The 23,099-nt window shown below is 40.5% G+C and overlaps 1 protein-coding gene across 16 annotated transcripts in view; it reads left to right on the top strand.

The window, feature by feature from the left end:
• wnk1b (WNK lysine deficient protein kinase 1b) overlaps positions 1–23,099 on the top strand; it is an 88,095-nt gene that overhangs the window by 37,450 nt on the left and 27,546 nt on the right. For 15 of the 16 annotated variants that reach the window (XM_058416920.1, XM_058416918.1, XM_058416917.1 and 12 more), the window contains exons 3-9: positions 2,719–2,891; positions 9,284–9,504; positions 10,823–10,980; positions 17,304–17,392; positions 19,813–20,032; positions 20,112–20,442; positions 21,073–21,266. In XM_058416920.1, coding sequence (XP_058272903.1) covers positions 2,719–2,891; positions 9,284–9,504; positions 10,823–10,980; positions 17,304–17,392; positions 19,813–20,032; positions 20,112–20,442; positions 21,073–21,266 — 1,386 coding nt within the window. Of the gene's footprint in view, positions 1–2,718; positions 2,892–9,283; positions 9,505–10,712; positions 10,981–17,303; positions 17,393–19,812; positions 20,033–20,111; positions 20,443–21,072; positions 21,267–23,099 lie in introns of those variants that run through there. The other variant, XM_058416925.1, reaches the window with a different exon arrangement.

Genomic DNA, 23,099 nt, shown 5'->3' with positions numbered 1-23,099 from the left:
CAATGACTCAGGTCAGAGTTACTGCTACAACCAAGAGCAGTATGTCTGCTTTCTTCTCTCTCTCTCTCTCTCTCTCTCAACACCAGAACAAATGAACAATTATTCAATTTCTTAATTGATTCATCTGCTTTTGATTATAATTAAAGTGATCCCTAAAGGTCCCTGAAACAAATGAATCAGACAAGAAACTCGGACACTGGAGACTCCTTCCATGAATGCGGAAGACGGCAGAACGCTCATTCTTGTAGTAGTGAGAAATGCATGATATGAGAGAGAGAGAGAGAGAGAGAGAGAGAGAGAGATAAAAAAGCTTTTGGCTTTATCACTGGGTTAATCCCCACTTTGTTGGTGCGAATCTTTTGATCTGCCGCTTCCATCGCTCCCTGCTGTTCTACTGGGGTGCCAAAGGGAAAAAAACAAAACTGCTGGCTTCAGTGATTTCGGCTCCGGTGCTGCAAACGCTGCTGCTCTCCGGGTTATTCAAGTGCAGTGTTATATGGGCGAGTCTCTCCAAGATGCTGCACCGCCTCCTCTGTCCAGATCGTATCCGATGATTGCATTGATCCTTTCTTTTTTGCCCCCCAACTGACTTTCTGCTAATGGTGTGATCAGACTCCATCTGTAGCCATGGACCTAATGGGGTTTGTGTTGCTCCGTTGAACGACTCTTAATGCAATCCTTCTATCGAGTTCCAGTAAAAAACCCCGATAGCTCTTATACCTGAGAGAGCTTTTCCTGCTTCTGTGGAACAGTTGAGCAGCTAAACTAGCTCTCTGGCTCTGAGAATAAAACCTTAGTGTTTATTTCTGTTCAGAAGCATCGACTTGATTTTTCTAATAAAAAAAAAAAAATCTGTAGGTACCTGGGATGGTCACTCAACTGACCAAAGGTCAGTGATTTAAAAAAGCAGAGCCTACTGCTGTAATTATATGTATTAAGTAAATGGAAAGAACACACGTCTGCTTGTGTTTGTGTTTTAAGCAGCAGGGTGTTAAAAAGGATGCTTGCGGCCTGCCAAGATACGCATTTACCACGTGTCGAAGACCTCTAGGTGCACTTTCCTCACCATGGTCATGTAGAGCTCCCAGCTTCAGCTCTGTGACTCTGCAGCTCTACGTGCAGTGTGCTGAAAGAGCGTGAAAGGTTCAGTGAGGAAGTGGGTTACAGATATGTAATATGTATATGCTAGAGTTGTTGATATTTAGGTTCTGGTAAGGTGCAAGAAAATTACAGAAGCCTCAAATTAGTTCTCTCCATATATGTTTCTGTTCTCTACCTCCATTAAAGACTATGCTGAAAATTCTTCAGTTTTCACTTGTATTAAATATTGATTAAAATTTGGATCAGGTTCATATCTGTTGACTTTTTTTTTTTTTTTAGAGCTTTTCACAGCTCTAAAGATTTAGTTCTCAGCTTTATTCTTTCCATTTCTCTCTCTCAATTGATCTCTCTCCTTCTCTTGTTCTCTTACTCTCCCTTGGATTCTCTCTATCTTTCCAGTTTATGCTCTCTCTGCTCTCTTTATCTGTCTCTTTCTTGTTCATTCAGCCTCTCTTGCCTTTCTCTGTCTTCCTGTCATATCTGCCTCTCCCTTTTCTATCTATCACCCTTTTCCCTTTATTTTGTCTCTCTGTCTTTCTTGCTCTCCTCCTTTTAATATATCTGTTTCTCTCTTCTCTATTTTCTCTCTCTTTCTTGCTCTCGCTATAAATTTAATCTCTCTCTCAATTGATCTCTCTCCTTCTCTTGTTCTCTTACTCTCCCTTGGATTCTCTCTATCTGTCCACTTTATGCTCTCCCTGCTCTCTTTATCTGTCTCCTTCTTGTTCATTTAGCCTCTCTTGCCTTTCTCTGTCTTTCTGTCATATCTGCCTCTCCCATTTCTACCAGCTCTCTCCTTTATTTTGTCTCTCTGTCTTTTCTGTCTTTCTGTTTGTCTTCTCTATTTTCTCTCTCTTTCTTGCTCTCTCTGTAATTTTAATCTCTCTCTCTCTCTCTCTCTCTCTCTCTCTCTCATGGGGATTAGCAGTTGCTAATGCTTTGCAGATGCTGGTGTTGGAAAATAACTGTGTGTGCATTAAAGCAGTGATGAGTCTCAGCTTTGTACACTGGCGGCTCTCCAACTGTCCAGACGCTAAACACAATAAACTTGGAGTGACTGTCGGATATCAGCGCGTGCAGCGGGTTACGTCTGAGCGTGTATACAGGAATAAATGACTTTGTGAAAGAATATAACTTGCCGAATGAATAATTAAAGTGATGTTTGGATTCCCAGTGCGTTAAAGGCACCATCTAATTATGAGAGACTGACATTTTTTGGAGTTTTCTCATAATTGTCACGATATGATATTATATAAATAAATCTGTAACTTGTCGTATGTTTAGATGGATAGGCAGTGAACACGGCTTATATTCTCTCTCTCTCTCTCTCTCTCTCTCTCTCTCTCAATCGAACTGTCTCCCTCTTGATCCTTTATACAAATCTATTGCTTCATATCATCAGATTTGAATACTTATTTTTATTTAAAGGCTTTCAATTCTCAATGATCTGGAACTGTTGTGTTATTAATAATAATATTAAATAATATATTCTTATGGCTTTATGTTTTGCTAATGTATGTTGCGTATTAGCTCAAGATTTTGTTTACTAGTATAACGATTGTGCTGAGTGTCTAACCGTATGTGTCCGTTCTCCCTCCCTGTTGCGTTTCGATACAGGACCGTAAGCTGTCCAAGTCCGAGCGTCAGCGCTTTAAAGAAGAGGCCGGCATGCTGAAGGGTCTGCAGCACCCCAACATCGTGCGCTTCTACGACTCGTGGGAGTCTCCTTCCAAAGGCCGCAAGTGCATCGTACTGGTGACGGAGCTCATGACGTCAGGCACGCTGAAAACGTGAGTGCAGGATTTTCACTCTACACGACTACCTTCAAACCCACTCGCAGAATACATCCATATATTCTGGCTTCTGATTGGTCAGGAGGTGTCCATTCATTTTCTGTGACAGCAGCCCTGACCTCATAATGCCGGGAGGCATATTAACATTCTTTTTTAATAAAGCATTAGCGTTTCTATGGTAACGGCTCATTTCTAGGAACTACATAATCCTATCAAAAAAACAAGAAAAACTTGTTAACAAATTACTGTACGGAAATAAAACACTTCAAGGATGTTATTAGAAAAATAATCTTATATAAACTTCAAAGTTAGAGTTGTTACTCCAGTTCCCCTCAGGCCGGATCACACCACCCTGTTGTTGATTATTTTCCCGTAACACCATTACTAGTAAAAGCTGCAAGTGGTTTATTATTTACTTTAAGTTAAAACTCATTCTCAGGATGTATTTCCCACTCTTCTTTCAGTTAAAAGAGGTCACTTCACTCACAGGTTTGTGATGTTCTCTTGACATGTCGTCCTCCTGTAAAGCTCCAAGGACGCTTGTATAACTTATTTTTTTGTTCGCCGTTTATCCGTGAAGTGTCAGGAACATTGTTCGGCCCTGCAGGGAGGCTTCTTTTCACCGAAATGCCACTCTTGGGCCATACTGCATGTCTGTTAGGGTTTACATAAAGCAGAAGAGCAGAAAGAGCCGGTTGTTGTCTGCTTAATAAAAGCGAATCACAATAGAGTGGATTTGTGAAGAGGGGTGAGGTCAGGAGGAGAGCGGTGTGCCACTTCCATGCTAGAGGTGCGGTGGTGTGGGCTGCTTTCCTCTCGCCAGCTGCTGCTGTTACAGATTCCACACATTCCTGCAAGGGGTGAGTGAAAAAGACGCAGCACTTCTGACTAGAGAGAACAAGAGACATGACTGCAGTCCAGACTTCAGGCTGAGCAGCTCCCTCATGTGGCACACACACACACACACACACACACACACACACCTGTCTCACCTAGTAAGCACCAGACCTGTCACTTGTTGACATTCGGTTAATTTTTTTCTTTAAGTGATATTTATACATCATCATGTGGAGTGTCTGAAAATCCCTCTCACAGGAACCAGTGAGAGTAAAATTACATATACTTCATTTTGTGTTTATTATATGCAGCATGTTCACCACGCACTTTCTCAGCTGATCTATCATTACATTTTTTTTTTCTGTTTTCAACATATTCCCTTTGAGTCCCGACTTCTCAGACACCCTGTAGTACAGAGAGATGGATAAATACAGAAATACCTATTTTTCCCCCCACATGCAGAGAACAAGGACATGTAGCTTGGTACTCACTGACACCGATACGAACACTGAAAAGAGTAACCTACTTAGTATTAATCAACCGGGGAGAGCGTTTTATTTAGCCCAGGTCCTGTTTGCCCAGTTTACATAGTGGCTATGAAAAGTGTACTCCCATTACTATATCTTTTGATGAGTTGTCTATATTAGACCTTAGAACATAGGAAAGCACCTTCTGTACTGCATTATGATGAAATTCCTCCATTGTTGATGTCTGATCCTGGTTGATTGATCAAGAGTAACATAGTCCTAGTATCTAGCATCATCTGTAGAGTTTTATGTTCAAGATGTTTTGCTTGTATTGTAGGAAGATGCTGTAGCTCGTCCTCTTGATATTTTGTTTATTAGCACAACAGTTTACACTAGGCATGCTTCATATTGTAGAACCTGAACCAGATGTTGATATCAGAGCATTTTCTGCAATAGACCATATACCAATACCCGTCTCCATGGAAGCCATGGTTTTCTTCCTAGTGTTGATTCCAAGTCATTCAGTGATAAGGTGAAAAGAAGAAAAGCCTCGAAGGTAAAGCCTCTGCTTGTCTGAATCAAGAGGAACAAGTCGAGGTGGTCTGGTTGCTTGGTCAGTTTCTGCCTTTTCAGATACAAGAAGAACTTGGGGGGGAGAGATTTATATCTCTGTTCCCCAGGACGAGGCTCTATGGCTGAGGTTATAAAGACCACCTCAGTTCTGCTGACATCATGACCCCCAGCTGGAGAAGTGGAAAGGAAATGTTGGCTGATGTTAGTTGAAACTCTCACAGACCGTTTTTACATCATAGCATTGCTCTGATGATCTTCCTGGAACTATAACCTCTAATGTTTTTTTTTCTTTTGGCCATGTTTCATTCTTCATTTTTGCATCGACTCAGTCCTTATTGACTCCTAGTGTTGGATGAAGAAGTGTTAGAGATGTAGATCTTATAGTGATGTAGGGGTGAAAAAGGGCCAGACGAATAAATACCACTCTTTACCTGACAGCTTAATATCTTTGTGTGAAATGATCACCACCATCGTCATCATTAAAAGTGGGGATGAAAGAAGAAAAGGCCAGCAAAGAGGAATCCAGCAGTCAGTCTGGTGTCTTGTAAACAATTGGACCATGCCGAGTTGTAGTTAAGTGCTCTGCTGCCCATGTTCACTCGACAGACTGATGTTAAACACCTTTCACACAAGCACTTGCATTTATACAGCAATTTAACGTCAATTTAGCAGGAATAATTAACAGGTGGGTCCTCGTGTGTGTGTGTGTGTGTGTGTGTGTATGGTGGTGGTGGTGGGGGATTGCTAGTTGACCTGAAAAAATAACAGACCTAACACTGTGAAGAGAATCAGAAACGAGTGAAGAAGCAGAACAGGAGCTGATTATGTAACAGCAATGATCAGGTTCTTCATCTGATGAATTCAGATGACGCATCGCTGATGAGCAGATGCTGAGAACATGGCTTGTGGAGGGAACAGATGCAGGATATAAACAAAATGTAAATCTGTTAATGTTATCCTGTGACTCAGGGGTTTTTTAATATGACAAATATAGCGTGTGAACACTTTTACGCTCGGTAAATAAATCCCAGGATCTGGTTTAAAATGCCTTTTTCTCTTTGGTTTAGCGCCTTATATTTAACGGCTAACAATATAGCCGAGTCTGTATTGTGCACACAACATCCTGGAATGCTTGAAACAACAATAGAGGTTTAAAGTTATTTTAAGGAATCACGGTAAAGACTTTCTACAGGAGGAATGTGTTAAAAGGTTAAACTGTGGTAGGGTCACATCCGGACAGCAGGACACCCCCCGATCGCCCTCTATAAATCTGCAGCTTTTGTCTGTCTGTTGTAACTCATTTGCTCTCTTTCTGTGTGAAATTGTAAAGGGTTTATTACTCTGGGCCTCCTAAAGGGGCTGGTAAAATTCCCTTTTAAGAGCTTTGCTGTATGCTCTCTGCCAGCCCCAAACAAAAGTCCTCTGAATAGTTAGCTCTCCCAAGCTGCGGCATTGTCGAGGAAAGTGCTTTAATTTGTGTTCTGTGTTTTCTGCTCTTTAGAATGCATTAAGAACGTGAATACGGCTCTTTGGATCGTGCTGTATATGATGAATGATGTGACATTTATACCGCAAGCCGCCTTTCGTTTCTCCCCGGGTCTTTACTTCTTAGCTTAGATTTGGCTGTTCGCCAAAAATGTCAATCAAATTCTGCCTTTTGAAAACAGCCTCGCCCTTTTTATCTGCCGTAAAGCTTTACTACTTGGATACCACCCATAAAAAAATGTAACCATCTTGTTATTATCCAGTGATTTTTAACGAGCAAATTCTTTGACATGTCCCTGCCCTCGTGGAACAGAGCCAAGACATAATTTCTAATAAAAATCCAGGTTCTTCCCTCGAGGCGGTTCCGTGAAGTTGGCCGTGTTTACATACCTCCTCTGTGAGCGAGCCCGAAACCACCCAAAAGCTGTAAAGTGATGTATGGTCCAGTCAGCAGCTTTAGCTTCTGAACACACACCTGACACATTGATACCTGGCAGGACACAAAAGCTCCATGTAAACAAGTTGTGTAAACTGCCAGCATCTTATCTGATGCTTCTCATGAGGAACCGGTTGAGCCAGGGCACAGGCTATAGTTAATCATCGTGTTGGGCCCATTCTTTAATAAAAACAAATACTTACATGTGCGGTCATTAAATAACTGTCTGTCACAATTATTTTAATTATTAATCGTTTAAAGTCTTCTCTAGGAGTGAATCGATATATGGCATGATTTGGGTAGGGGTTAGGATAATTGGGTTAGGGCTTAAAGGTTAGGGTAAGTGAGTTAGGTTGGGGTTAGGGCTTAAGGGTTAAAGTTTGGGTAAGTGGGTTAGTGTACGGTTAGGGCAAGGGATTAGGGGGTTAAGGTAAGTGGATTAAGGTTTAAGGGTTAGGATAAGTGGCTTTTGGGTTGAGGGGTCAGGGTAGGTGGGTTAGGGGTTAGGGTAAGTGGCTTGGTGGTTAGTGTAAGTGGGTTAGGTAAATGGGAAAGAAGTAGTGCATTTCTATTCTCTTTGGTGTCACAACCATTATAATCATACGTTTCAGCTCTATCACGTTTGTGTGTGTGTGTGTTTGTGTGTGTGTTTGGTTAAGATCAATTGTCCCAAGATTGTCTGAGTGCTTTTTAATTAAAAAAACAACAAAATAAGTTTTTGTTGTTTTTGGTTAAGGCCAGGTTTAGAGTTGGGTATAAAGTAGCATAATAATTATATCAGTGGAAGGTCCTGATTAGGGTAATAGTGTCTGTGTGTGTGTCTGTGTGTGTGTCTGTGTGTGTGTCTGTGTGTGTGTCTGTGTGTGTGTGTGTGTGTGTGTGTGATAATCTGCATCAATAATTATGTTAGTGGAAGGTCCTGATTAGGATAATAAGGTGTGTGTGTGTGTTTTCATCCATCTTGAATGACAGTAATGTCGACTCTGTAGCTTCCCCAGAGCAGGTTGCGGTAATGAGAATTATGGGGCTAAACCCTGGCTGTGGTTCGACTCCGACAGATTTGATTAGGGCCTGGATAATCTGATGAAAGTACAGGTGGAGGGGGACAGGTGGAGGAGGAGACACAGCAAGCCAACCACATCTCCATCTCCATTCACATCTAAGAGCAGGGAAATGTTTTTGTCCTCTGGAAATAAAAAAAAAAACAGTACAAAACCCTACAATATGTAGAAAGTATTGAGTTTGGTACCATCTGTTCCCCTCCACTAAATCCTCTGGACTGAACTGTAATCTGGGGCAGATGAACACACCCAATGTAATTTAAAATAAATAAATAAGTTCACATTTTAATTACATCTCCACGCTACAGCCTGACCCCGCCCTTCCACGTTAAATAATATCACAGCCGCTCTCTCGGCTCTCATCTCTTATCCCGTGTGTATACACTGATTAGCTATGGGCTTTTGAAATGGGTTTTAAAGGGTATTTAACAAGCAGGCTATAAACCTCTCTGAGATTATTTTAACCCCTTCAGCATCAGCCACCGCGAAGTGGATTATTCAAGGGAATAAAGCTAGAGAAAGTCTGTGCATAGCTGTATATAAGTGCAAAATAAGCATTTAGGTGTATTGTTTAGTACATTTAGTCAGTATTGTGTTTGTAGTAGTTGTACATTGAATTTTTATTTAAACTGATGTATGGGAAACCGCTCATTAATCACACTTGTACATTCTGTAACTTCTGGATTGATCCAGTTAACCAGTGTAATTGAATTTCCAAAAGGTCCTCTTAATCGCCTATTCCATCTTCTTCTATCTGCTTCCCTCCAGTGGAAGTCTCAGGGCTTTTTTTAAACCCCCAGAGCTGTGGCCCTTATTAGTCTAGTATTAACCTTATTAGCTATGCACTCTAGCCTAAAATGATAAAGAAGCTAGTATAAATATCTTTCGCACTTTAAACAATAAACAAACCTCTTTCAAACCCCACTCCTCATACAGACATCCATGCCATGGCTGTTTATTTTTCACCTTATTTATTATGTTATATGCTATATTGTTAAAAGTTGTTGTTTTTCAGGGGTTGGGCTCGGCCCCTTAGTTCCAGTGAAAGGAACTCTTAATGCTTCAGCTTCATACCAAGACATTTTGGACAATTTCATGCTCCCAACTTTGTGGGAACAGTTTGGGGATCTCTGTTTTAAAAAATAAGCACAGCATTTTGGATATTAAATTTCACAGTTTAATAACTTTTTTTCACTGCTATTGAATCTTGTCCATTATTCAGAACCCTGTCATCACAGTCTCTTATAGCGGATGTTGATTGGCCGCCATTACAGTAATTGGCTCTTAAATCATGAAACCAGCAACAATGTCAGTCAAGATGAATTCAGTCACAGAGAGCTGTTGAAATAATTGTCTCACTTGGCCTAGATAAAGTCTGTGACTTTAAATGGAGTATAAATAAGGTTATTTTCTCCACTCCACTCCAGAGCTCCCTGTACTCGGACCAGTAGAAATATAGCCTTTAATATATAATAAAACCCCAGTGATAGTTTTGTAATGTAATATAATGTGTTCTTGTGATGTGTGCAGGTACCTGAAGCGTTTTAAGGTGATGAAGATCAAGGTGCTGAGGAGCTGGTGCCGTCAGATCCTCAAGGGCCTTCATTTCCTCCACACCAGGACTCCTCCCATCATCCATCGGGACCTGAAGTGCGACAACATCTTCATCACGGGTCCCACAGGCTCTGTAAAGATCGGCGACCTGGGCCTGGCTACTCTAAAGCGCTCTTCCTTTGCCAAGAGCGTAATAGGTACGGAGTAAGCTTTAGCGCTTCTCGCTTCGCGTCGTATGACCGGAATGACGATTGAATGTTCTGAGCGTAGCGGGTTTCTTTGCAGCTTCACCCGAGTACCACAGTTTTCCTTGCGGCCGAGTGGAAAATCTGGAGGCTTTATTGATTTCTTTGAATTGAGGGAAAACACCGTTTAGTCCAGCTGAAAACAATAACAAGTGCAACAAACAGCTAATTGGCTTGTGAAGCAGCCGAATGATAGCACTTTAAATTTCCGTAAATGGTGGCGCGTTGAAGTTTGTAATTTTGTTGGGGCCACATTGTGCAGTCTGTGTTAACGTTTCAGCCACATGGGTAATCAGCAGTGACGTTCTGCTTGGGAGAACTGTGGACTTTAATGGATAAAATATTCTAATGTTGTTGAAGAACTTTTTCCTTCCCTCTCAGGAGTTTAAGGTGCTGTGATTTCTTTCTTTCTTCCTTCCTTCCTTTAAGCCTACCTGCACTTCATTTTTCTTTTTTCTTTTTCTTTTCTTTTCTTTTTGTCCTCTTCAGTATGTGTTTTGCTTCAGAATTGTAGGACTTTAAGCACAAGTGTCGTCACTGTGCTGTGTGGATTATTTAATGTGCTGCAGTTCAGACAGTAAGTATGCTCTAACGTGGCACTGGTAAGTTAACATGCCCACAATTAAAAAAGAAAAAAAAAAAGACTATTAGAAAATTTCTAGTTTCTATTCAAATGGAATTTATATTTTTTAAAAATTTCTATTGAAATGGAATAATAATATGGGATTTTTTTCTGTGTGAGACCTGTTCTTTTATCAAAATTACCTGGTTCACAGAAAGAGTTCTTTAGCATGTGCTTTTCAGTTGTTTGTCCTCATAACAGTCCAGACCAAAGGTGAGTCTATTGATTTTTCTAACATCCATTATTTATCATGTTCACATGAAAATGTGTGAAAAGCAGATCTAGACAGCAGGGTCATCCTGATCCTAATATAAGCACAAAAATGAGCTCAAAAAGACTTAAATTTGGCAGTATGTTCATTCTTAGTATATTTATTAACTAAAAACTAAAAGCAGAAGGTCTCTCACAGAAAAAAGCCCCAGAGTTGCCCTGCTTAATAACTAAGACTGATCTCCCCCCCCCCTTTTTGCTTTTTTTTTCCTTTTCTTTTTTTTCCTGTTTTCCTCCCTTCTGCTCCTCTCTCTCTCTTTCCTCTCAGGGAGATGCAGAGCAGGAAACGGGCACGTTCTGACTCCTCTCCCTTGCTTGGCCCTGCTGGGTGAGTAAAAGTGCCAGTTTCAGAGATCTGAATGATTCTTTTGATTTAAGGTACCCCTGAGTTCATGGCGCCCGAGATGTATGAGGAGAAGTATGACGAGTCGGTGGACGTGTATGCCTTTGGGATGTGCATGTTGGAGATGGCTACCTCAGAGTACCCGTACTCCGAGTGTCAGAACCCGGCGCAGATCTACCGGAGGGTCACCAGTGTGAGTATCTCATCTTACTTCACCTCATCTTGAACACACTCTTCAGTCTCACCTGTCGTGGGTATACCCTAAAAGCTCATGAAAGCACTATCTCTCACATGCTCACCTTCATACCTCTAGAGCAGGGGTGTCCCATCTTATCCGCAAAGGGCCGGTGTGGGTGCAGGTATTCATGCCAACTGAGCAGGAGCTACAGAAAATCAAAGCGGCAGGTTGTCATGGTTACAGCAAGAGCCAATCACACACATCATAAACATGTATGATATAAAGGCGTTACATTTTGTTGGCTCTTTTGGACCTACAACAAACAAACTAGCAGCTAGCCTGGCACTGGATCATTAGCTGATATCATTGCAAGGGATTCAGCATCTTCTTCAGCTTAGAAATGTGTAGCTACTTATGTATGATTATCCACCCAGAAAATACTGGAACAGATTTCACTACAGAAAAGCTGCATGGACTCTCGTAGTCTCGAAGTCCTCTTGAGAATGTTTCGTAAAATGTAGTCACTCTGTGCTGAAATCTCCAGACTGTCTCAAGCATTATGTAGTCTATTGTGTTACCAAACAAATCTCAAGGTTTTCTTGATTTATACTTAGCTCCTGTCCTCCCTTTTAGGTCAGTTGTAAATAAATAGAAGATTTTCGTGAGACGTTAAGATGCCGTCATGCAGCATCTGGTTTCAGTCCTAACGTTTTTTATGTAATGTAACATTAGCTCCTGATTTCAGCCCTTAGTGTGTTCTTCTGACGGTTCTTTATCAGTGTGTGATACCACAGCTTCAAACATCCATGTTTGTCTTTATAAACCAGCTATAGATGTGCAGTGTTTAGTTAAACCCAGGGCAACTTGTTTACCATGAAGTGTGTGTGTGTGTGTGTTGACCATGAAGCAGGGTGTGTGTTCAAACCATTGTTAGAAATTGTGTAGAAGTTCTGTCCTGTTCTCCTAAATAAACCCAGTGTAAATGTAGGCCTTAATGGGTGGCCTTTAATTTCCTTCCACATAATGCTTGTTTTGCTGTTGGAAGATAAAGCAGTCATGAGTCTGTAGAGGAACAGGCTGTTCATTTCAGCAATCATATGATTCTCACTCTTATCATGGGGAATTATTGACTGTAATCTCAAGGCGAAACTGTTATCAAAACAGCACTTTTAATCATTTCCCCCGTTATGTAATACAGAAATCCAGAACAAATCTTGGTTTTTATTCATTTAGAATAAATAGTGCACACTCTGACATTAAACTGAGTCATGGTCATGGACCTCTGCTGTGGTCCTTCTGTAAAATATTAAGTGTTTTAAACTTATTTAGAAGGTACACTCTCTGTACAAATAGATGTCCTTCAGATCTTCGGACCTTGGGATCTTCGGACCTTGGGATTGTTGGACCTTGGAGTTTTGGAGCATTCAGAACTTTGGAACTTTGGTGCCGCTGAAATTTGGAACTTCCAAAATGTGTAACTAACTTCACAATGTGGAACTTCCGAACATGGAACTTGGGACTTTGGTTCTTGTATTTTCAAAAGCTCAGAACTTGAACTTACTTCAAACTTGTTGAGTTGAACTTATTTTTTTACCTCGTAACTTTAGTACTTTGGATCTTGTATCCATGGAAACTTTATCTGTATTCCGATTGATTTCGATCAGATACACTATATTGTCAAAAGTTTTGGGACACCCCTCCAAATCATTGAGTTCAGGGGTGGGTTTCACCCCTTAGTTCCAGTGAAAGGAACTCTTATTGCTTCAGCATACCAAGACATTTTGGACAATTTCATGCTCCCAACATTGTGGGAACAGTTTGGGGATGACCCCTTCCTGTTCCAACATGACTGTACACCAGTGCACAAAGCAAGGTCCATAAAGACATGGATGAGTGAGTTTGGTGTGGAGGAACTTCACAGAGTCCTGACCTCAACCTGATGGAACACCTTTGGGATGAATTAGAGCGGAGACTGTGAGCCAGAGCTTCTCGTCCAACATCAGTGCCTGACCTCACAAATGCGCTTCTTGAGGAATGGTCAAAAATTCCCATAAACACACTCCTAAACCTTGTGGAAAGCCTTCCCAGAAGAGCTGAAGCCGTTTTAGCTGCAAAAGGTGGACCAACTCAATATTACATTCATGTGCATGTAAAGGCAGACGTCCCAAAACTTTTGGTAATATAGTGTATTTAGAAATAATTGCTATGTTTTTGCATATTAGTCATTACAGTCAAAACGGCATTTAATACACAAAGTAGATAATCAAATGCATAACACTAACATTAAGAGACAACATTTTCTGCTGTATCCAGTTTAAACTGTCTAGCCTTCATTTCTTTCTTTCTTTCTTTCTTTCTTTCTTTCTTTCTTTCTTTCTTTCTTTCTTTCTTTCTTTCTTTCTTTCTTTCTTTCTTTCTTTCTTTCTTTCTTTCTTTCTTTCTTTCTCTCTTTCTTTCTTTCTCTCTTTCTTTCTCTCTTTCTTTCCTCCTTTCTCTCTTTCTTTCCTCCTTTCTCTCTTTCTTTCCTCCTTTCTCTCTCTCTCTCTCTCTCTCTCTCTCTCTCTCTCTCTCTCTCTCTCTCTCTGAATGACGAAGTCCATATGCACAAACAGTACTGTTTCAGCTGCAGAATCCTGGCTCTCAGCCTCTGTGAGCTCACGCCGAGCCAGGCAGAGGGTGAGACAGCAGAAGGTTCTAGCTTGGCCTGCATGCGGTGGAGACGGTGACGCAGCTCTGTATTTGTCAGCACTTTAAGAAGGAAGACAGATGGACAAGTGACAAGATCAGTTATCCTCCTGCACCTGTTGGCACACAGGAAAGCTCAGGACATGGCCTGGATTCTGCTGCTCTCTCTCGCTCTGTCTTTCAGACACACTTTCAGCCTCCAGGCTTTTTATCCTGCTCCCATCCAATAGGGCAGAAATAACAGGCTTTTAAAAGAAGCAAATGAAATCTGATGGTCAGAGGCCATTTCAAGATTCGTGATCTTGACTTCAGGCCTTAGACACATCTGTTCCCTCCAGCTCCCTCAGAGACATGTTATGTAAACAAATTTCTCATTTTGAAGTGATTTAGAGGGTTCTTTTGTACAGCAGAAACGATTTTATCCCTTAATCTATGTAATTCTGGAGCATGTACAAACAGGAAATCTGTATTTATCTATATATTTACTTGCCTTCATGGTCATAAATGTTTTATAAAGAAGGCTTTACCAAGTGTTATATAAGCATTAATATGAATAATATAATTTCCTTATTGAACTTCAAGTAAAGCCTTAGTAGTTTCAGAAATACCCAAAAACCTTTGAAGAACGGCCATGTCATTGTTTTTCTTTTGCCAAGTCGCTTAGCTACCCAAATAGCTAGCTAATCTTATTACACTATATAACTAAAGCTTGCTGACAAGTTGGTTAATGCTACATCCTGGTGTTTATCTTATTATATCAGGTACTGGCTCTCAGTCTCCTCTCTAATTCATCCCAAAGGTGTTCTATCAGGTTGAGGTCAGGACTGAAGTTCCTCCACACCAAACTCACTCATCCATGTCTTTATGGACCTTGCTTTGTGCACTGGTGTGCAGTCATTTTGGAACAGGAAGGGGTCATCCCCAAACTGTTCCCACAAAGTTGGGAGCATGAAATTGTCCAAAATGTCTTGTTTATGAAGCTGAAGCATTAAAAGTTCCTTTCACTGGAAAAATAACACCTGAATTCAATGATTTGAAGGGGTGTCCCAAAACTTTTGGCAATGTATTGTAGCTGCTATATTAAATCACTCAATCTGGTGCAGAAGCAAATACATTCTTGAATTATTATCTAGCTCTAACTTATCCTTTAACATTTTTCTGAACATTATGGAGAGGAGTGTGGACATAAACCTCTCTGTCATTAGAAAACAAAGGAGGTAATTTTACAAAGCAGTTATTTCCATCAATGTAAAAGGAACCTGTTTCTGGAAATACAAAACGTATTCAAGAGCAGACCAAGCAGCTTTAATGTTCATAGATTTAATGTGAAATTTAAAATATAGGGATCATTATATATGTTAAAAGCGTTTGAATGATGTGAATCAGGGTCACCTTCCGAACACCGTCTCACAGATTCAGGCTTTGTGTCTGACATTTTCCTATAGCACCCTGTGTCTCGACTTCATCTCTGTTTTTAATGACATTTAATGACGGCGTTTTAATAGAGAGGCTCTCTGCAAGATCTGATGGTTCAACTCGGATTCGGTCGTTCGGAGATAATGTCCGAGTTATTTTAGGTGCTCGTTCTCATGGAAACGGCTTAATCCGACAGACCCTTAAACACAATTACGGTGCGCTCTGCTCGGAGGAACCCGAGCGGAAAATAAAACTATTACACGGAGAAGTATAAAGCGAGATCTGCGGCCCGTAATTGCTTTTATGATTTTTATCAGTCTGTCTTCGGCTCCCAACTTTTCTTGCACGTTCTCCTCTGTTACTTTCGAAAGTAACAGAAATTGATGAGCTGTAATCGTACCTCATTTTGTTGGGCTGTGAAAAAGTACGAAGCAGTGTGCGTTCGGATTAAAGGAAGCAGTTCTCTGCATGCGTCCCTTATTAATCACCTTGTTATTACGGTGCTTTGGCCTTTTCTGGCTTAATTGCATTAAATCACGGGACATCCTTAACTTTGTTTGGCGTTGGAATCTGACCGAGTGGACATGCTTATATAAGCCAGAGATTTGTAAATAGTGCAGCAGACTAGAATAACGCAGCGTACAGCCACCGGCACTCTGTGTACCAGGTTATCTCCGGTAAGATCATCATCTTTTCCTTTTTTTGTCTTGACTTTCCATACTCTGCTTTGTTATTGAAGGATTCCCAGTGCTTGCTTCCTGGGATAAAACCAGAGCAAAGAATTTGAAGTGTTGAAAGTTTTTACGAATGAAATCCACATCTTTGTGCTTCTTTAAAGGACGGATCGTGAGATATCGCAATCGTTTACTCTTTCAGTGTGTAATAACGTGCAGTTCATGGCCCCGAACCAAACTCAATTACACCGAGCAGCTTCACTAATCGCTTTCACTCGCCGCTCAGCACAGCTGTCGTCTGTCCACATCCCGTCCTCTGGACACCTAATCCTTAACTCTGAGAGCGGATCGATTTGAAAAGCAGGACGAGAAACAAAAATTTCTACATCAAATTAGAACCACCTCCACGTCTGGATCGACGCGTTAATGCTACGTCTTTCGCGTCTGGGTGTTGGTTATAACATGTCACATGCATCACCTATTGTGTGGCTAATAAGGAAATAACCTCATACTGATATGGATCCTATTTTTCATAGATTAATTACACCAGGCTAATTATTAGGAAATCACACACTTGCTTTTTTCCTGCGCCTGAACAAAAATGAGCTCTACACGACGACCAATGATGATGTGATCATGATGTATGTAAAGGAATAACTGTCAGTAACAAAGCTGTAGTTATACAGCGCCTTTGTGCAGGACCTCTCGAGCACCGTGACCTCCTTTGGGGATTAACTTTTTATGCAGCGTTTAGCAGCTGTTCTCATACAGAGTGACTTACAGAAGTGGTTTGTGGTGTCCAAGACAAACAGATCCTCATATTCAGTGTCTAAAAGTACAACAAGCAACAGAAGGAGTCTTTATTTTAAATAAAAAAATGAATTAATTAAATAAATAAATCCTAATGCTTTGGTTCTTTCTCTGATCTGGAACATTTGTATATCTGTTAATACTGACATTTTATTTTGTGATAAAGTTTAGTGTTTGCTGTAAGAGTCTTTCCTTCTCTCAGTTTCTTTTAGGCTCAGTAGTATTTTTAGTATTTCCTCTTCACAGTCGGCTTCACACAAAGCACTTCTGTAAGTGGCTCCCTCTTGTAATGAAGATCACTAAACACTCCAAATGTTAATTTAACGGATTTATAAACCCCAAAAAAACACTAAAACTAAATGAAATGGAATGAGAAGGTAGATTAAACAAACGTGTAACATCATCTCTGTAGTCTGTAGGGAATACACAGATATTGGACTAGCAGGAAACTTCCTAATGATCATAGCTTCTATTTACTCATACCTTTTTGTTTTCTAGGTTTAGTGATCTCTTTTTATTTTGATTTTTTGCAAACTGCCGATTTGATGGATAGCATTTAAAATTGTATTTGGAAATATACTCAGAGATATATATATATATATGACCTACGGCATATAGAAGAAGAGTTGTGGAAAAATATCCCGTTCTGATATTTTTTGTCCTATCGCCTACAACAACAATACATCGTGTATATATGTTTAGTTTTAATGAACACACAATGATTCAGCGGTCTTATCTGCGTGTTCTCTGCAGGGCGTGAAACCCAGCAGCTTTGATAAGGTGGCCATACCCGAGGTGAAGGAGATCATCGAGGGCTGCATTCGACAGAACAAAGACGAAAGGTAAGCACTGGTTTTCTTGCACTTTTTTTTTTCAGGGAGATTCAGAATTATAAAGGGGTGTGTTGGAGTTGATGATCCAAACCACACACACACACACCCTGGTGTCCAGCCTCAATCAGAAGGTTTGTAAACAAGTACAAGGTGATTTTATTTTCTTGGAGCTTTGAGTATTCCATTTTAATAACCGTCAGGTAAAGTATTGAAGCCTGCAAAATAAATAATGTTAAAGTGTAAATAATGCTTAAGTAGTAACAAAGAATAAGTATTTTTCTGTCTCTTTAATATTTTCTTATCCTCATATTCTCTTCTCCTGTTCTGAGGAAAAAAATCAGTATCAGTTACAAATCTGTCTGATCTCACTTACACTTGCACAGGAAAAGTTCACAAGCTTGAAATCAAGCATGTGATAAGTCCAAAAGTGAGATCACACACACACACACACACACACAAACGGACACACGCGCACACACACACAAACGGACACACGCACACATACATATTTTGTTTACTTTGGGTCTAATTAGATCAAAAATAAATAAAAATAAATTAAACAAAAAAAAATACATAATGACTATTGAGAGAGTTGAAATTTCAAGTCCTAGTATCAGGAAAGTTGAGCAGATCTTTTTTTTATTGAATTATTGCAGAAGGTCTTACTGAAATACTGAAAAAATACATCATTTTGTTAAAAGAACATCATTAAAAGAAAAATAAATAAATAGTGTGTGTGAGACTGAGAGAGAGACAGAGTGAGAGAGACTGACTGACAGAGAGAAAGAGAGAGAGATATATAGACAGAGAGAGAGACATATATAGACAGAGAGAGACATATAGACATAGAGAGAGAGACATAGACAGAGAGAGACATATAGACAGAGAGAGAGACACAGAGAGAGATAGAGAGATATATAGACAGAGAGAGAGAGAGAGACATATATAGACAGAGAGAGACATATAGACATAGAGAGAGAGACATATAGACAGAGAGAGACAAATAGACAGAGAGAGAGACACAGAGAGAGATAGAGAGACATATAGACAGGGAGAGACAGAGAGAGATAGAGAGACATATAGACAGGGAGAGACAGACAGAGAGAGAGAGAGACAGACAGACATAGAGAGAGAGACATATAGACAGAGAGAGAAAGAGCGAATGAGGACAGTATTTTGATGATAAACCTCTCAGCTAATGACTTATCTGGGGGTTTATCCAGTGTAGATTTTTAATACAAAGTAAGAAATATCCTGACAGAGATATGTGGATCTTCATCTTTTATCTTATCTTTCAGCTTCAGGTCTTTATCATATTAATGTAGCTACAGAGCTGATTTCATACAGTGAGAAACTCCACATGAGAAGCTGACTCCAGACCGAAGGAAATGAAAAATCTCAGCTTTTCAGTTCTCACCTGGAAGCTTTTGTTGGAGCTCAGTCTCTCCTTGTCGAGTTCCCCACACTCTTTAGGCACGTCAGCGTCAGGTTTGTCAGTGCTGTGTGTTGTTTAGCGGCTGTGCTAACGGAATTGTGTTAGACCGAGTTTAGGAGCTGTGCTGATTTCATTTAGAGGTTCACCTTTGCTTAAAAACCTCCACAGCTCAGGGTTTCACAAAGAGGCTTCGAGTTTTGTAAAAGGGTTACGAGTGCGATAATGAGACACGAACAGATTAATATAGGAAGCTGGTTGTTCCAGCATTGCTTTGGCCCGTGCTGGGTGTAAAAGTTTGCACACCCTTGCTTGAAATGAATGAAGCTATTTTTCAACGCTCTGGTTGTGTTTCTTGCGTTTCTGAACAGTTGTTTTTTCACTCTTGCTGCTGATGTCCGTATTAATCTCCTTTCCTGTCAATATTTTCTGGAGCGTGTCAAGAGAGATGCATACTTGTGCACTCGCTAATGAATCGCTAATAATCGCTGACTCGGACTCGGGTTGCTCTAATGATTTGTCAGTATGTCGTAGCAGCATTTGTAAATTAATATGAATGCTTTTTTTTTTTTTCTTAACAGAACTGGTTAAAAGTTCGGAAATGCCTTTTTTTTTTTTTTTTTTCTCATAAGCCTTGACTTTTTATTCCAAATCGAAATGTACATTTTAATAAGCAGGTTTTTTATTTATTTATATTTAATTGTTTCCCCAAACAAATATGTTTCATGTACAAATTTTGCATAGAATCAGAGAGAGAAAACACTCCTCATGATGCCAGCGGAAGGTCCTGAGTGTGTATCAGAAGAACAGGACAGGATTTCTTACACATTTCATTCTCTTTGTAATTCTGTATTTATTCAGTTTATATCTGTTATTATTATAAAATTATTTGTAAAATTCATCCCTCTGTATCTGTATCTCTCTCTGTCTCTTTCTCTCTCTCTCTCTCTCTCTCTCTCTCTCCCCCCCTCTCTTTCTCTCTCTCTCTCACACACAGATATGCTATCAAAGTCCTGCTGAACCATGCCTTCTTCCAAGAGGAGACAGGAGTGCGAGTGGAACTGGCTGAGGAAGATGATGGAGAAATGATCGCTATCAAGCTCTGGCTGCGCATCGAAGACGCCAAAAAGCTGAAAGGCAAATATAAAGACAACGAAGCTATCGAGTTCTCTTTTGATCTCCATAAAGATGTGCCTGAAGATGTGGCCCAAGAAATGGTGGGTTCCCTTAAATGTTTCTGTAGATCCTAAGCTGCACGTTTATGAATCTGTCTGTATAACACGCCTCGATGCACAGGTCGAGTCCGGATACGTGTGCGAGGCCGACCACAAGACCATGGCCAAGGCTATCAAAGACCGCGTGTCACTGATCTGCCGCAAACGAGAACAGAGAAAGTTAGTGCGAGAGGAGCAGGAGAAGCGCAAACAGGAAGGTGATCAACAACAACAACAACAACAGCTGAGCGAGTCTCAGAAGGCCTTGCATTTCGGACCTCCGGGAACACCAGGAGCCACTCAGATTCCGTGCAGCCTCCAGCCGCCCACTCCCGGCCCAGGACAGCTCGAACCAGAGGAGTGTGACACGGACCAGCACCAACAGCTGCAGTACCAACAAGCAGCCATCACTTGTACGTACTTAACCATCCTCTCACAGCTAGCTGGCCATTGGAATTAGCATTTCTTAAATCTGTATGATATGTATATATTCTGTATATATCTATATATATATTCTCATCTCATTCATTCAACCTTAAAGAGCTGTGTGAACGTAAAAACATATTTTAACACAGAAGTGTGTGCCTTTAAGTGGTATTTAATGCCTAACATTCATCATCTTCGGTATTATTATGTGTTTATGGATGTTATAGTCTATGTAGTGAGCATGTGTAGTGAATAGGAAGCCATTTTGGAAAATATATTAAAAGTTGTGGAAAGTTAAAGATGGCGGATTTAGACATCCAGGGCATCCGAAGAAAAGCTGTCTTGAAGATTAAGGGTTTTTCGATTCAGTGGTTTAAGTGATGCAGACAGTAAAGATAATTAACATTCAACGATTTTTGTGAAGTCCTTAAATATAAAAGCATTTTTTTTTTGAAGAAGAAGAATCTGACGGCCCTCATCCTCACTGAATGCTCCAACTCCCAAAAAATCTAATTGGCCTCAAGATGATTGAAGGTCGAATTTATTATTTTGTCAACAGTGGAAATTCTTATTTGTCCCATGACGTGTGTGCGCCGCTCTGCACTTTCTCTCCCCAGCTGAAGTCACGTTGGACAGCGGACAGGGATCATCCATCTTCTCCGAGACACAGATGAGTCAGCTCACCATGTCTTATAGTTCTCCAGCAGCATCCCATCAGACCCCCCAGCAGCAGCAGCAGCCTGCACAGCCCTCCTACCCCACTGCCTCACAAACTACCCAGCAGCACTCTCCATTCCCCCCACAGCCCATGGTAAGACCCACACCCACTCTCGCAGTGAGAGAGCGGCAGACAAGCAGCTAAGTGTAGAGAGGATAGACTCAACGGTGGTTTATTTCCCATCATGCTCTCTGCAGCCTCTTGTTGTTATGCTTTAGAGCAGCAGACCCAGTAATTAATCAATTTGCAAGATATTGTTCTGCCAAAACAGGGATTTAAGGACTTATAGTTCATGCATTTACCCCTCAAACTTCCTAATTATTATTCAGTACTTATTATATAACTCAAAACATGTTTTTAGTAGCTTCTACTGATAGGAAATGGATGTAACAGCAAGCTGAGTATCTGACACACGTCACGTTAGTTGAGCAGGAAAGTGTATATGATCAGTGAGAACTGGGATCAGGATGAGAGCCAAAGCATACCTGGTGAAAAAGGTAATCTGAGCAGTTTAACGACCGGTCAGTGGTAAGGAAGAAAGGCTTCAGGATGTTAACAGTAGCTTTAAACCTGCTTCACATCAGGCCACTTCACACCTTCTCTGTTATTGATTATGATATTGTAGCACCAATCAGTCCACTGAGTGTGTTACTCCTCTTAAAGTTGGATTAGAGTTACAGCTTTACTTCTGATTGTTCTCCTTCAAAAAATAAGTGTCCTTTCCAAACGAAAGAAAAGAAAACGTGATTTGTCTAGCAGCCAAAAGTGCTGTCAGAGCCGCTGTTATAGAAACACCATCACATCAGCACCTTCTGACCAATTAGAACTGACACTTAAATAAAAGCATTTAAATAACCAGTCTCTACAAATCTGTTTATTATTATAAAGCATAGAAAGGACAGATTATTTTTCAGTTAGGGCTGTTATCCAGAGGTGCTGATGGAACAAATGAGAGGCAGCATTTAGACCAACTCGTCATCAAATTGCTGTAATTGGTTCACGAGCTCAGTTCAGAGAATTCAATTTGTCCTCATCACATGCGCTACACTTTTTTTTCCACTAATCTGTCTTCTTAGTTAAGGTGAAATGATGGGAATTTAAAGGGGTATGAGATGAACACGCTATACAAAACTGCGAGAAGTAGCCCTAAGAAAACCGCACACAGTAAAACGTTAAAGATAAAGATGTGAGTAAGACAGCAGCCTAGGGATTTAGATGAGGTCCATGTGCATCGTGAATGCCGCTAGTTTGATTGTGACATTTATGTGAATGTTTGTGATGCATGTCTTTAACCCCTTTTTCTTTTTATGGTGTGGTTAAAGTGGTTTGTTTAAGGAATGATGCCTGTGAAAGACAGCAACACTCCATTGGGCCTGCTTTCAAATGGCCCATTCTCTCTTTCTCTCTCTTACACACACACACACACACTCTCTCTCTCTCTCTCTCTCTCTCTCTCTCTCTGTCTCTCCACCATCACTGCTCTTGTGCTCTCTCACGCTGGCTTTCCTCCACATTCCCACACTCTTATTCATTACATTGTTTACGAGTTCCTTATTTGTGTCATGTTTGGTTTATTGATCCACATTTGAGTTCTGTTCTTTGCGAGACACCGCAGTGCTGTGCCGAGTACCAGACTCCCATCAGTTCATCACTCCTCTCTCTGCTCAGTTTATTCTTACCCTCAGAGACATAAAACGGCACACTTCGGGTTACATTCCTGAAGTCGAACACACCGTGCTGTTCCATGAGCTCGGGGACATCATTAAGCATCTCATGTTTTTGCCATCCGTCATTATTTTTGACACAATTACATCGTTTTCTCATTTTAAAGGAACGTAGACATTTGATGGATTTGATTTTATAGGTGTTTTTTTTAAATATTATATTCCTTCTTCTGTCTTTGTCTAAGCATTTATTTTTGCTATG

This window comes from Hemibagrus wyckioides, linkage group LG19, assembly GCF_019097595.1.
Source record: "Hemibagrus wyckioides isolate EC202008001 linkage group LG19, SWU_Hwy_1.0, whole genome shotgun sequence".
In the NCBI taxonomy this organism is placed as follows: domain Eukaryota; kingdom Metazoa; phylum Chordata; class Actinopteri; order Siluriformes; family Bagridae; genus Hemibagrus; species Hemibagrus wyckioides.
Note: the sequence above shows the minus strand (reverse complement) of the source record. Positions and strands in the feature narration are given on the sequence as shown.